Source organism: Meleagris gallopavo, chromosome 3 (genome assembly GCF_905368555.1).
Source record: "Meleagris gallopavo chromosome 3, MGAL_WU_HG_1.1, whole genome shotgun sequence".
Lineage (NCBI taxonomy): Eukaryota > Metazoa > Chordata > Aves > Galliformes > Phasianidae > Meleagris > Meleagris gallopavo.
The window spans coordinates 78513711-78530289 of record NC_139406.1 but is presented as its reverse complement, the minus strand read 5'-3'; the positions used below and the strand labels follow the sequence as shown (position 1 = coordinate 78530289).

Sequence of the window (16579 nt, the reverse complement as noted above, 5' to 3'; positions counted from 1 at the left end):
GTGGTACAACAAGGAGAAAATGGTTTCAAGCTAAAAGAGAGAAGATTTAGGTTGGATGTAAGAAAAACATTTTTACAGTAAGGATAGTGAGGCACTGGAACAGGCTGCCCAGAGAGATGGTGGGTATTCCATTCCTGGAGACATTCAAGGTCAGGCTGGATGGGTCTCTGAGCAACTTGATCTAGCTGTAGATGTCCCTGATCATTGAAGGAGAGTTGGATTAAATGACCTTTTAAAGGTCCCTTCCAAGTCGTAAGGATTTATGATATCAAAAGCTTTCCTATGTTGTAAATAAATACAACTGATGACATCATCTTTGTAGCTGTTGTATTTGTATTTTCAAGTGAAATAAGATTAATTTTTGATCATTTGTTCCTTAACCAGAGTTCACAAAATCAAATATTTTCGATTTTCGATTATTTATTTATTTATTTTTATTTCAGAATATACTGTTGCTTCTGGAAAGAAAAGGGTTATGAGGAGCAACTGAGGGACTGGGGTTGTTTTGTCTGGAGAAAGGGAAGGTGAAGGGATCACACTCTAACACTAGAACGGAGGTTGATTTGAGGAGCATGTCTGTCTCTCTTCTCAGGTGATGAGTGAAAGGAAATGAGGAAACATTCTCAGTTTGTCCGAGGGAATGTTTGGATTGGACATTAGGGAGAATTCCTTCATGGGAAGTGTGATCAAGCATTGGAATGGGCCACCCAGGGAAGTGGTATAATCCAGTATGGTCAAGCACATAATTTCTTCATTGTTTCAACCCAACCCACACTACATTTATCCTTGAATCATCTATCATGGAAAAGACCTTCCTGATCATTAAGTTCAACCATCAACCTTTTGCATAGTGTAGGTTGGGTTGAAACAATGAAGAAATTATGTGCTTGACCATACTGGATTATCTTCTCTAGTAGTCTTCATTTTTTCTACTGCTTGAAGGTATTTTAAATTGTTTACTACATGAAGGGAAAGAAAATTACAGTAATTGTTATTGCAGGAAGTTTTTTATTTTTATGTTCTAAATATTTGTGTGCAAATTTGAATGGTGAAAAAAATGATACATGCATAATTCACACTTGGAATGACATTTTTTCTTAAAGATCCTTCCCAACTCAAATAATTCTATGATTCTGTGATTCCACGTGATCATTCTATGATAATTCTTTAAACAGGGTCAAATTTACTAGATTTTCACATGGCTGCAAATGTTACATGCAGGAGTGTAATATCTGTATACTAGTAGAAATGAAGTCTAGAGCAAAAACTGAGATTAAATGTCTTGGCCTTTTTTTTTTTTTTTTTTGTCCCTTAGGGAGTAGTTTGCTGTGTGCTTTTATTCTGAACAAAATTCTTTCTGGTGGTTAATGGGGAAAAAAGACAAACCAATATGATTCTCTAGTAAAAATTACACTATTTCTGTCCTTTGAGTTATTTGTGATCTTAGATGCAACATAAAATGAATAATGCTCTTGGTCTCGGTGGCTGGTTTTGCTGTTGTTTTTTTGTTTGCTTTCTTTTTTAACGATGTGCTACTGTAAATAAACATACAGATTTCACTTTGTAACTAAATGCCATTTGTAATCTTTCAAAAATAGATAGCATTACTTTGATTAAGACTTTTGTATATTTTCTTTAAAATTTCCAGGAGAAATGCTGACATTTTCATAAACCAATGTATAAACAACAACAAAAAAGATGAGAGTAATCTTTGTGTTCTACTTAGCAATTCTTAGTGTAGATAACTATATAAGCTTCTTAAATTCTTCTTAACAAATCTAAGTGGTTTTTGTTTTCTTTTTTTAAATAGGCAGAACAATTTCTCTTATTTCACTCTAAGAGCCTATTAGGTTGTTTTTAAAAAAGAAAAGGTTGAATGCAAAAGCAAGTGTATTTATTGTGCTAGAATAAATATGAGTCATTCTATTGTCTTGTATTGGTTCTACTTGTGTTCAGTGATATTTTAATCCTTTTTGTCTCAATTAAATTAGAGCTTGTTTTATTAAGTTTCTGCATGCATTTCAAATGTTAATTAAAAGATTAAATTTCTTTTTGCAGTTAAAACTTGTGGATCCAATCTTCAGGGTCCTGGTGGTACTTTCACATCACCCAATTTTCCATTCCAATATGACAGCAATGCTCAGTGTGTGTGGGTCATCACAGCTGTCAATATTAATAAGGTAAGTTTAAATCCCTGTCTTTGCTTTAAAAAATAAAAATAATCCACCACAGAAACATCTATGATCATGACATTTGTTACTAATGTGATTTGGTTCCACAGTTCCTCAGTCCATTTGCAACATTTGGTGCATTGCATACATTTCTAAGAAATGTAAATGTAAAAAAAGCAATTACCAAATAGTATGGAATAGTTTAATGTTACCACAAATACTATGTTAGTATCAGTAGAACTGAACTGCGTGCAACACTGTTTTCATTGATGTCTTCCTTAGACTATGTGAGAAGTCCCTGAAGTTGATGCACTCACTTCGTGAAGGAGAATTATAAAAATGTATAATTTATTCACTGTCTGAGCCATTGTATTGAAATCCCATACCTACAGTTTAAATCAAAGCACAAGGAGTTCTAATAATGCTAGGTGATTCAAAGTAAAGCAATAAAGCTAACTTACAATGTTTGCTCTCCTTAGTTTTAGGATCTAGGCACCTGGCAGCAATGGCTATATTCTCTTTCTTGTTATACAACTTCATCTGATTTGAGATTAATAGACTTGTTTAAAAGTAATAAAAATAAATTAGCAGTATGATTGTAATGTTTTAAAAAAGACTCTCAGTGTCTGTTTTTGCTGCTATAAGAATACATTCTGCCTCCTAATTTCTGTCATATGCTGACATCTACTTCACAGTACATGAATGTAGGCCTCAAAGGCCTACCCATCTATGGCTGGGTTAGAGAATTCAGTGGAAATTTGATTCCATTTCAGAAGCCATTTGTCTGTATTGTTAGATTTCTCTAGCAATTTCCCTAGGGAAATTTATGTTAGATGTTAGGAAAAAATTCTTTAGTCAGAGGATGAGGAGGCATAGAAACAGTTTGCTCAAAGAAGCTGAATATACATCACCACTGATGTTGTTCCAGGGCAGGTTAGATGGGACCCTGAGCAGCCTGATTTAGTGGGTGGCAACTCTGCCCATGGCAAGGAAGTTGGAACTCGGTGACCTTTAAGGTACCATCCAATCCAAAGAAATCTATTAGCATTTGATTGTGTAATATGTAGGTTGCTCAAAAAGTAGTCTCGTATTTATTTCCAGGGAAATTACAACAGATAGAAAAAGCACAATAAAACAATTTGATAAAGAAAATTCTCAGCTACAAAGCACTATTTTTCAACGTAGTTATCACCATTAACTATGCGCTTTTTCCAGTGATGAACAAAAGCCTGCATGCTGCACTCATAAAAATCTGCACCATGGCTTTTCTTCATTGCTGTCACCACTGCTGAAATGTACCATCCATCACAATTGTTTGGTCTCTACATATTTTCAGGAAGTATTGATGAATATCAGTAGGTGTAATGGAGCAATTCACCTTCACACACGTTTCTACATTAGATGCCATTTTGCCAGAGTCTGTCACGTGGCAAATGGCAACAAAATATATTGGAATATATATTGGTAAAATTCAATCTTTACTACCATACCACCAACATCCTCCTCTGACATCATGGATCAATATATTACAAGAAGAGGCATTACTTTTGGAGCAGCCCTCATAGATCATTAAAATATATCAGGATGTCTTAAAAGATGATGTAGAGAGCAATGGTGCTCTGCCTCTCAGGTGATATTGTGTATTTACAGTTTCTGAAAATTTTCATAGTTCAAAGGTGATATGTTGAACGTTTATACATTCTTCCAATGGTAGAAGCAGAATTTTAAGCTCAGAAGCTGATAAGTGCCATCTGGAAAATCTCAGGTGGTTCCAGTGTTAATATACTAATGACTTGAAGGTATTTAAAACTTAAATTCTTAGAGGATGTGTTTGTGTCCTCCCAACCATTCTGCCTCTCGCATCTGCCACAGAATCTCAGTTGAGTCGAAACCTAACTGTATTACATGCTACTTGTGCTTATGAGAATTTGCAAGTAAGATGCAGTGGTGATCAACGATAATATTTCAACCAGCATACATGCATGTGTGGTTATAGCACCCCAGTGATTACTGGTAAAGAAAAGGGACTTAAAGAATTAACAGAAGACAATGCAATTGATGCTAACAACTCACATTTTATGAAATATCTCATCATTGATCAACAAGAAAATCTATGAGTGAAAGCTTTAGAAATCATCATCAAATTTCATGAAGTCCAAGATATAGAGACATCACTAATTCCACAAGTTCTTTAAAAGTTTGAATGCTGATTATGGGAATATCATTAACTTTTTGATGTAAATGAAGTGGCTAAGACAGGGTAAAGTGCTAAAAAGATTTTAGGTTTTGCAAGATAAAATCAAGTCATTTATAGAATCGAGGAAAATTTGTGCCAGAATTTGAAGATGAAAAATGACTCACAGATTTAGCATTTTTGGTGGATTTGCCTGCTCATGTTAAACATGGGTCTTCAAGATGAAAATCAACTTATCTGTGCTTTGTTTCAAACCATAACAGAGTTCAAAATGAAACCTGAATTATGACAAGCTCAAATTACAGCAAATAATTTCATGCATTTTGATACCTTGGCTAAACTCAATCCTGCGTACAGTGAAAAATATGCAGCTTTGCTTTCTGTTTCAATGAAGGAATTAGAGAATAGATATCAAGATTTCTGAAAAAATCATCAACTTTTTGGTATATTTGTGACTCCAATTTCAGTTGACATAAATACATTACCTGCAAATTTTCAAATAGAGTTGCAATCAGAAATTCAACTAAAAAATCTGATCATGTCTCTTTACTAGACTTTTATGAGACCTATTTTACTAGAGAAAGTACTCCTTGCTTCACCTCGCTTCACAATTACTCCTTATTCATGTCATTTCTTTTAGACAGTACGTACACTGTGAACAATTATTTTCAAGGATGAAGCACATGATTAGTATAACTAGATTAAAAATCCGTAAGGAACACCTTAAGAACTCACTAAAAATTGAAAACACTTCCATAAAACCAGACATTGATGCATTAATTTCACAAAAACAAGGTCAAATATCCCATTAGTTTTTTGTTTTTGTTGCCAGCTTGTCTTGTTTTAGTAAAAAATAAAAATAAAATATATATTAAATTTATTATGTAATTTATATGCATTCCAAGACAATTCTTCACTCAGTGCAGCCCAGGCTAGCCAAAATGTTAGATGCCCATGATCTAAATCAACCACCCTGACATGAAATCTTTCACTGGATGAGATTACTTAAAGCCCTGTCCAAACTGATTTTGAGCTCTTTCATGTAGGAGACATCTGCTTCTGTGGAGAACCTATTTTAATGTTTCATTGCACTCAAGTAGTGAAGCCAGCAGGTTCACAATCACAGAATGGCTGAAATTTGAAAGGACCTCCAAAGGTCATCTTTTCCAGCCCCACTCCTCAAGCAGGGGCATGCAATAGTCTGGATGATTTTTTAATACCTCCGACAAGCAAAACTCCACAGCCTCTTTAGGTGACCTGTTCCAATACTCAATCATGTTCACACTGAAAAAATGTTTTCTTCTCTTTAGACAGGACTTCCTGTGTTTGTTTCAGTTTGTGTCATTGCTTCTTTTCCTGTCACTGGACGATTAACTGAATTAGGCTCCATTGTTGTTACACCCTTCCTTCTGAGCCTTCTACAGGCTAAGCAACCCCAGCTCTATTAGCTGTTCCTGATGTGTTCCAGTCCCTTATTCCTCTAACAATTTCTTTTGGAGGACTCTCTACAGTAGCTCCATATCTATGGAAGTGTCCATCTTAGGCTTGCTTGTCTTTCTCTCAAAGCATTTAAGAGTCCAAGTTATTTTATCTGTATAAATTCCAGTTATAATAAAAACAAAATAAGTCCCCTCTTTAGTCAGAGATTAAAAGATTTGAAATAAAAGATTTTTTTAAATTTAAAAAATGCTAACATTGGAAATTTTTCTGAAACTGTAAATACAGTTGCATGGTGTGTTAGCATAGCATGAAAACTGTTCCAGGCTGTGACTGATAAAGATACCTAAGTATAAACTCAGTTTTAAAGTTCTGGGTAGATCCATGCTGGCCCAGTAAAATATTTCAATGCATGCATGTTTGCTTTTATTTAATTAATGCATATATATTTAACTTTCTCCTTTTGCATATAAAAACTATATAATATTAAAGATATAAGAGTGAAAAGTATAGTAAAGGACTGTTCACTTGTTTTAAACTGCAAACTAAGTACAGACATAAGCAGGAATGCCTATTGATGGATGGTCTAACAGACTCATTATGTTAGAAAAGACAATGCAAAGAAAATCTAAATTGATCAAGATATCAGTAATAACACTATATTTATTTAAAAACATGAATGTTGTAAGTAGTTCTTACCCTTCACTGGTGCAATGCTGAAATCAATAAACTCTGAAAAGTCTAAAACTCGCCATGGGCAAACTACAGTGCCAGTCCTGTTTTTTATAGATAAGTTTACACATGTTCCAGCACTATCCAGAAAATACTGTTCTTTCTATGCTGTTGGTTAGACATAATTATCTCTTTGACACTGCAATGAAACTCAGACATAAAGATAATTAGAGAGTTTCTGAAATAATTGATAGATAAAAGATTTAAATTTTATCTGAAACAACATTCAGATATGTTTATAGTTTTGGGTATAAGTAAAAAAATGTGGATAACGCTGATGAGAGGAACATTATTTCTTAAAACAAAGTGAGATTGTTTTACAAGTTACATCAAATTCTCTTAGCATATATTGAGTAATCCACAAATATATAGCTTTTATATTCATAATCAGTAGTTAAGAGTTTTCAGTTTTGAGTGAGGTTAACATTGTATGTAAGTCCTGAACCTAACAGTGTTTGCCTTGTATTACTCTTAAAAAGCATAACTTTTTGACGTTTCCCTGAAGTAAAAAATGTTGTTGATATTTTTGAACAACTATGAATATAGTTTACCAATTAAAAGTTTTTTATAATGACTACAGCAAGTAATGACACAGTGTTCAATGTAAATACCGATATTTACTATATTCTATACAATTCTTTACATAAAGTAAATTAAATATCTTTACTAATGATTTGGATAAGAGATTGAGCATACACTCAGTAAGTTTGCAGATGACATCAAGTTTGAAGGAAGTGCTGATGTGCCCAAGAGTAGGAAGGCCTTTCAGAGGGATCCAGACAGCCTGAATGAATGGACTGAGGCCAGTGGAATGAAATTCAACCAGCCCAAGTGTCAAGTCCTCCACTTTGATCAAAATAGCCCCATACATACAGGCTTGGGGCAGAGTGGCTGGAAAGCTGCATGGAGGAAAAGGATCTGAGAGCGTTGGTCAGCACTTGGCTGAACATGAGCCAGTAGTGTGTCCAAGTGTCCAAGGAGCTAACAACATCCTGGCTTGCATCAGAAATAGAGTATCCAGTAGTATCAGGGAAGTGATCATTCCCCTGTACTCAGCACTGATAAGGCTGTACCTTGAGTACTGTGTTCAGTTCTGGGCCCCTCACTATAGAAAAGGCATTGAGGCCCTTGAGTCTGTCCAGAAAAGGGCAACAAACCTGGTGAAGGGTCTAGAACATGAGACTTATGAGAAGAGGAGGCTCAGATGAGACCTCATAGCTCTCTGTAACTCTCTGAAAGTATCAGCCTCTTCTCCCAGGTAAGAGCAATAAGAGTTGCATCAGGGGATTTTCAGACTGGATATTTGAAAGAATTTGTTCTTAGAATGAGTGATCAGGTGATGAAACAAGGTGGCCAAGGAAGTGATGGAGTCACCATACTTTGTGGTGTTTAAAGAAAGGGTAGATGCATTACTTACGGACATGGTTTAGTGGGCAAGATTGATGGTAGATGAACAGTTGGACGAGATGATCTTAGCAGTCTTTCCCAACCTTAATGATTTTTTGATTCTATAATTCTATGAGTCTATAAAAGTATATTAAAAAATGTGATTATTCTGGGGAGAAAGTGGTAGATGAAAGCTCATTGTTAGCTCAGTATAAATCCAGAAGTCTTTTACCAGTGATAGTAAAAATTCTGTTTTCTGGACTTTGGTTAAACCTTGTTCGTGTTGTTTGCTTAGCTTACATAATGTGGAGTAAGAAAGTGTCAATTTAGATTCTTGATTTTTTCTTCAAAAGGATGGGCTTTAAAATTCTCTGTCTAGATTTAATAACAGACTAAAACTTCTGTACAATAATAATTTGGGCTAAAGTTAAGCAGACTTTGAATCTTACACATTATACTTGTTAATTTTTTTCTAATCCACGATGACAGAAATACTGCAGAAAATGAAAGTGCTAGAATGACAGCCTTTCTGACAAATTTCAGACATTCAAACAAAATCTTTCACTGCAATGCACTTAGGAGAAATTAAGTAAAAGAGATTCTTTTAAAAAAGACCAAAATGTCTTCCAAAATTGTAAAGAGAAATTAAATATCTAAAATCATTATTAGATTTAGATATATTAGAAAACTAGGTCCTTGTTCTGTTCATTTTACATGGCAGAAACTTTTCAGGAAGAAATTTTTAATGATCATGCACTATGTTATTGTCCATTTCTCACCAACATATTTTAAATTTTACATTCAGTGTATGTAATACTTGAAAATATTCTTACTATCTTCCTAATTAGGTAAATGTATTCTGTAAAATATGCTCCAAAAGTTTGTCCATGTTCACATCCCTTTTATCTGTTGCATGTTGAAATAATTTTGAAATCAATTATTACTTGTTTCTGAGAATTGAGCGTTATTCATTTTTTTGTTTATGTATACATATAAATATATATATATGCTTGGTCTTTCTGTCCATGGCAAATATTTTATATTCAATTCTTTCTCTTAGAGTCATAGAATCCTTTGAGATGGAAGGGACATTTAAAAGTCATCCAATCCATCTCCCCATCAATAAACAGGGACACCCACAGCCTTGCCCAAGGCCTGATCCAGCCTCACCTTGAAAGTCTGCAGAAATGGGGCATCCACCACATCTCTGGGCAACCTGTTCCAGTGCCTCACCACCCTCACTGCAAAAGGCTTTTTCATTGTATCTTAAATCTACTCTCTTTAAGCTTGAAACCATTTCCCTTTGTTTATCACAACAGAATCTACTAAAGAGTCTGTCCCCTTCTTTCCTGTAGCTCCCCTTAAGATACCGAAAGGCTGTTATCAGGTCACCTCAGATCTTTCTCTTCTCCAGGCTGAAAAGCCCCAGCTCTGTCAGTCTGTCCTTGTAGAAGAGGTGTTCCATCATTTAGATTATTTTTGTCACCCTCCTTTGGATGCACTCCAACAGGTCTGTATCTTTCCTGTACTGAGGATTCCACATCTGGACACAGTACTCCAGGTGAGGTCTCACCAGCGCAGACCAGAGGGGCAGGATCACCTCCCTCAATCTGCTGGCCATGCTTCTTTGGATGCACTCCAACAGGTCTGTATCTTTCCTGTACTGAGGATTCCACATCTGGACACAGTACTCCAGGTGAGGTCTCACCAGCGCAGACCAGAGGGGCAGGATCACCTCCCTCAATCTGCTGGCCATGCTTCTTTGGATGCAAAGATACAGCACCGACCCCTGGAGGACACCACTGTCACAGATCTCCATCCACATACTGACCATTAACCTCTACTCTCTGAATTTGATGCTGCAACCTGTTCTTCATCCATCAAACAGTCCACACCTCAAATTTGTATCTTTACAGTTTGGGGAGAAGGATGTTGTGGGGTACCATGCTAAACCATGCTAAAGGCCTCTTCTCCTTCCTTGTGTCATAATGTTTTTTACATTCTCTAAAAGTTTCTCTTCACATTTCTGAGCTTTTGTGCATTATTATACAAAGACAAAATAAGTGAAACAAGTTCAGCAAAAAGCTGAATGTTTACATTTAACTTACCATGGCTGTGTTATCTCATTAACTATTGTCAGTGGAACATTTCCTAAGCTTGTTCTCAAACATAAACTCAGTTGTCATCCATATTTATTCATATTGACAGCATAAATCTCAGGCAGGCTGAGTACTTCGCCATGAAATCAAGTATTCATTTTATAAAGTCTGTTTTAATTAGGCTTATTGGAATAAACCACACTATAGATCTTCTTGTAATCAAATATCTCAAACTTGGCTTTTCCTAAACCTAGTGTTTAGATGTAATGCAAGTGTTACAGTCAATGAAATGATCAGAAAAAAAGAGAATACTTAAGCTCACACTTAACTATATATTTTAACTGTAATTCAGTGTTGTTTTTCTTTTTTCATTTTACTTGAGAATTAAAAAAATCTGGTGCTGTATTTATCAGTAGGAGGTAGTTTATTATATATGAAACTAGAAAGTGTGAACTATCTTTGATCTGTTCAGAAGACATTCAATTTATTTTTAGTGTTAGTTTATTTTAAATTGTTTAACAATGTTTAACATTTTGATCTGATAAAAAAAGTCAGTGATGTACATACCTTAGTTTTTTAAAAAAATCTTAGAAATGCGTTTGGAGAAAAGGGAGATTATCTCAATGGAATGAGAGCATAGAAGAGAATCCAAATATTTCTAAAACAGGAGATTACAGATTTGGCAGTGAGGGAATGTAATCAATTGATGAATAAGAGCAGTTGGAGTCAGAAGGTACATGCATGTGCTGTGGTTTTAGTGTTGGAGTGTAACAGTAAAATGGGGAGGGGAAAAAAAATAATGCAGTTATAAGCAGATTAATGACTTGTATTTCCAACCTGCAATTTATCTCCATTTTTATTATAAAAGGAGATCAGATCCATTTTATTAATAATTGTAGATGTTACCTCACTAAATATTTTTTCTATGTTTCCATGACTGTATGAACCACGTCATCCTAATTTCAGCTGGGATCTTTTTCTTCCCAGTAGCTGTTATGGTGTTACGGATTTAGGATGAGAATAATGTTGATAACATACAGATGTTTTCGTTATTGCTGAGTGTTTTATCAGACTCAAGGACTTCTCAGCTTCTCACGATGCTAAGCTAGCAAGGAGGCTTGGAGTGCCCAAAAAGCTGGGAGGGGAAAGAACAAGTACAACTGATCCAAGCTGGTGAAAGGGAGATTCTATACCATATAGGACAGGGGATCTGCCACCTGTTGGAGGCTGTCTAGGCATTGGTCAGTGGGTAGTCAGCAATTGCATTGTGCACCACTTGTTTTATGTATTCTTTTTATCATTATTATTATTCTGCGCTATTAAGCTGTCTTGATCTCTGTTTTTGAGTTTTATCTTTTTTCAATTCTTTTTCCCTTCCCACTGGAGAAGAACGAGGGAACCTCAGTATGCTTAAACCACAACACTTATTTTACACTGTGAAAATATTATCTACCCATATGTAATAAATGAGAAATCGAACCTACTTCAATAACTCAAACAGGAATAACTGCTTTTGTTTCAGTCATCAGCAATTTTAGATTCTATCCATAACATGAATTTCATGTATCAATTTCATCTTTGATTAAATCTTTAGATAGAATTAAAAACTGAATCTGAATTTTTGTTCAATTGGACTGTACAGTGAATACAAACATAGCTAGAACTTTTTAAAAAACATTGGTGTATGTGGCCCAGAGACTTTCATAGGAAGTTTCCAATGTATGCACTGTGAACAGCTGATAATTTTTAGTCTCTTTGTTTGATCAATTTTTGGCACAGAAATGTATCACTTTCCTCCACACTCGAGTTCACTTGGTTGCTCTTGTGAATGATATTTATAGAAGTGTTCAGCTCCACACATATCTTTTTCTGATATCTTATGGGGAAATGGAACCATTTTGTTAGGCCTGTTTGTTTTCTGTGAAGGGTTTCTTGTAAAGACTTATGATTCTTTGCACCGCCATTTATTACTTACATTTAATTATATTTTCTTTATGTTATGAGGTTAAATGACTGAGGTCTTTGAGATCTAAAAATACCTTTCAAGTCTGTGATGTAAAAAAACCCAAAACAACAACAACAACAACAACAACAACAAAGAGACAAGCAGATCAGACAATCAGATACAAATAAGTCTGTCCTGTTGTAGCAAAAGATACAATACTTTAATAGTGAAATTTGGATTATTCTGAAGCAATCCTTTCATCCTTAAATACTTTCTTGTGTCTGTATAATCTTTCCATAATTAAGGAATAGAATTGTCTGCTAAAAAAGGATTTTGCTTTATTATTCTAATCAAAATAATGATTTAAATTATCTCATAGTATAAATTTAATCCAAAATATATTGTTAAAGTAAGGCAATAACTGCATTGTAAGTTTAAGCATGGGCCATGGACACAAATAAGTAAGGGATTAATATGAGTGTCTTAAGATTGATGTTATGAGTGACATAGCATGAAGTGTTCACTAACACTAAAAATAAGTGAGTAAATGAATGCAAAATATAACAAACCTTATTGAAAAAAAAAAATCGTAAGAGAAGCAGTCCCTCTCTCAAGAAATTCAACATGTTTGTACTTTTGAAATTTATACTCATGTGAGAGTGACATTCATGCAAAATAATATGGGAGAGATTGTTTTATAAGAAACGTGAAGTATATTCAAAAATGCTAGATTAGAGAGGAGGACCCAGAGTTGGGAGTATGGAATATTGACAGTTGTTTGAAAAGCTAAACGGACAGATACTCTACATTGCAACTATAAACAATGATATTACCGAGAAAAAAATAAATACATATCCAAGCATTCTCATATACTGCCCCATAGCCTTCATGTACCTGGTGAATATATAGGTCAAAACTAGACCAGTGCTGTAAGTTTAAGTGCCTTAGGGGCCAAGCGTTGTCTGCTTGTTAGTTTATGGATCACAGGCTGGGAAATCCACGTAGACCATATTTGGAAACTGATGTTAAATCTTGTCATTTAAATGCTTTTGCGAAGAAGCACATGAAATGTCAATGTGAAATGTGAGTTCTTTTATTTGCATGGTATTTACATATATATGTATATATATACATACACACACATATTTATACACGCGCACGCACACACACACACATAATGTAAAGGTTGTATGCTTAATTCAGCATTTATACATGCCTAAAAAAGAAAATCTGCTTTTTTGACTTTCTAAAACTTAAAATTATTAGCCTTTTGATCTCTGGAACTTTTTTTTTCTTTCTTTCTTTTTTTTTTTTTTTTTTTATACCTTAATTTTCAGAGATATTTCAAAACTGTTTTCTATTCCCTGTTTATGACTGTCCTGGTTACTGCTCTGAATCTTGGCCTCTTATGAAAAATGTTGTTATTCTATCCTAGGTCAGCAATATATGCAATTTGGAACATACATTTGTTTTTAAGAATATAAGCATGTTTTTCTTTACCTCATAAGTAAAAAAACAATTTCATCTTCTCTTATCTTTACCTAAAATCTACAGTTCCACTCATTTATTTCTTATGCCACAGACCAAATACTACCCAAACAATGAGTCCTGTTCAACTAGTGTCACAGGAAATAACACATTATTCTGACTACAATCATCCTCATTTTTTCACAGGTGTAGAAAAGACAACATAGAGGAACATTTTTAAGAGAGGGAGAGATTCTATGCATATCAATGTCATCTAACTTAAGTCAATAAAAGGTTAAGTGTAATAGTTGGTAAATCCTTTATTTTATACTGTCCCCATGGTTAATGTGAAGAGATTTTAGTTTCGCTAGATAAATGAATAGTAATATACTAATTAATTACGTATCCTAAGAGAAATGTCCAAAGCAGAGAAGATGAATTCCTCTCCAAATAGCTTACCCATGGAAAAGCACTACCTGTGAAGGCAGTAAAAGTGATTATTTTGTGAAGAGAATTTTTTAGACTATTACAATTCGATATTATTAATTTTATTTAAAATTAAACCTTGGTTTTATAATGAACGATAAATTCAATAAGTTTTCCAAATTTCATAATCAAATGCATAACACAATTATTTTGATGGGGGGATCTATGGTTGCATGGAAAATTATGGAGGTAGAGCTATCAATCAGATGTCATCCATTCATTATTTCATAGTGCCTAATATAAAAGCACATCATTTAGTACATGGAAAGTAGTCAGACATCCTCACCACTAAAGCAATTAGCCATCCTGAGGCAATATAAGGACAGAGACATAAACAAGAATGCATTTTTTTCTCCTTATCTGATTTAACTTCTACCAATGGAGAAGGTATCCAGAGCTCATTCTGATTGATTTTGATGGACATGATATTATCAGCAGTCTACAGTTTCTTTGGTTGGTTTGTTTGCTGGTTGTCGTTTCTAAAATAACTCTGAAAACTGATGGAAGTTGATGTCTTGCACATACATTGCACTGAGGAGAAGTTCTCACTCTTGCTAGTATATTTTGATCATGCTGCAGGATAATATTTTTTTAATAATGTTTGCAGAAATAGATTTCTTTATTGATCAAGATTAGATGTTTTGGCACCTGAAAGACAGCTGAAACTTGCAAGTCTGACCTCTCTCTCTACTTGTCTACAGCCTAATGTTAGATAGTAATTAGCCACTTCATTCAATGTGTTGGAAAAAAAGTTTCTGATTTTCTAGTGTCTCAATAAAAGTAAATATGAATAACTTATTTAAAAGTACTAGTAATTTTTCAGAGATATATCAGAATAGTTTTTGCAAAGACTAAGATACTTGTTGGGAGAAAATATGGCGATGTCTAATAGAAACACTTGTTTCAAGAAAAAAAATACACTATTCTCTTTCAAGATACAGAAATTATTCAATAAGATGAACTGTAGGGAAAAACATGATAAACACACTGAAGTTTAAGCCAATATGTTTACTTAATGATTTGCACTCCTGTATTTCCCTCATGAGTGCTATATTGATAGTGCTAAAGAATAACAAATTCAACTATCACTATTTTATTTGTAGAAAGCCTTATTTACAAAGTATTTCTGAATCTTTTATAATACTGGGACTACATTAAATCTTGAGTCTGCTGGCTAAACCATCTTGTGAGACTCTTGTGAATGTGCACAGACATAACACAGGTTATACTTTCATGCAAACAGGAAAACCTATAAAATGAAAAGTATGAACTTTTCAAGCTGTGAATTCAACATTCCATCCTCCCATTGTAAGACTTCCTAGAAATCTATCCAGGATAGTAAAGGACTACACATTTGTTTCCAAATATGATGGCTCCAGAACAAATATTTCTAAGGGGGTTTTAATAAATAACTGATTACAGGATTAGCCTCTATGGAAAATTAAATGATAGTTACCATCTGTACTGGAGTTAAACAAAACAAAAAATTATTTTCAAGGAACTCACAAAATAAGTGTTAAAATCTGTCACTCTAAAAGTAGAAATCTTTTGCTGTCTGTAAGGCTAAGATTACTGGCAACCACTGACCTATGATACTTTGGGATGACACCAAATAAATGGTTTCCAGCAGCCTATCCAAAACTGCACCACAATTCTCCTGAAGATCCTGTATCTTTTTTTTTTTTTTTCTTCACAGCATCTCACATGGTATTACTGATATATGTTTATGCATATGAATGCATAGATGCCCACAGTGTGAATATCAATACAAAAACACTTAGACTCGCTTTAAAGTCTAGGAAGATACTGATAGATGGTAACTGATCTGGCGTGTATTCTCTGCCTTTTAAATTTATGTCAAATACCAATATTTGCACTGTACAGTTCATTTTGATGAGGATTACTGCCAACAAATGGAATCAACCATATAGAAGGAACTTTCCAGATGAGCTAGTGAGTATTTATCACCTTGACGAGTCCTACAGTTTTGCATGCCCTTTTTTCCCCCCCTCCTCTTTTCTCCTTTGCTAGTGAAAGAATAAATTGAAAGGACAGAAGGGATTAATATTTAGACTGTTTCGAGTTTTCTTTTGTTCTTGTAGTAGGTAGCTATAAAAGAGCAAATGAAATTATTGTTAGGCTACAGAGCTGCTAGAAACTCTTGGACACTTTGAACCAATGGACTATATGCAAAGTGCAGCAAAATAACGTGCAATTATATTGTATTCTCCGCAGGATGTTTTAATTCAGATTCATATCTTACTGTTTATACTGTCTGAGACACAGCTCATTTAAGCAACATCTTAGCTTAATTTTTAAGCACTCTTCTGAGGAGAAGAGATTCATAATATTGGAAACATCCCCACAGTTATTTTGCTGGTAAAAATGGCAGGCAGATTTTATGGAGTGAAAATATTAGTATATTTTTGAGATACATTTGCACTGGAAGCTTTAAATTAACAGATGCACATATGGAAATTCATACAACTTGAAATTTTTATACTTCCCCTTCAGAAGCAGTTCTGATGCACTGCTTTCTTTTGTTAAGTTGCATTTTGTTTTGTATGTTTTGAAATTTAAAAATGTTGATTACTCCACCTGTAGTTATATGTTCCTTGACAATTCTCTGAGGATCTAGTTCCATCAAGAACTAGACACACAG

General features: G+C 34.3%; 1 protein-coding gene across 2 annotated transcripts in view; it reads left to right on the top strand.

The window, feature by feature from the left end:
* Nucleotides 1–16579, top strand: part of CSMD3 (CUB and Sushi multiple domains 3) — a 538229-nt gene that overhangs the window by 255781 nt on the left and 265869 nt on the right. For both annotated transcript variants that reach the window (XM_085221591.1, XM_085221590.1), the window contains exon 11: nucleotides 2059–2180. In XM_085221591.1, coding sequence (XP_085077717.1) covers nucleotides 2059–2180 — 122 coding nt within the window. The remainder of the gene's footprint in view (nucleotides 1–2058; nucleotides 2181–16579) is intronic.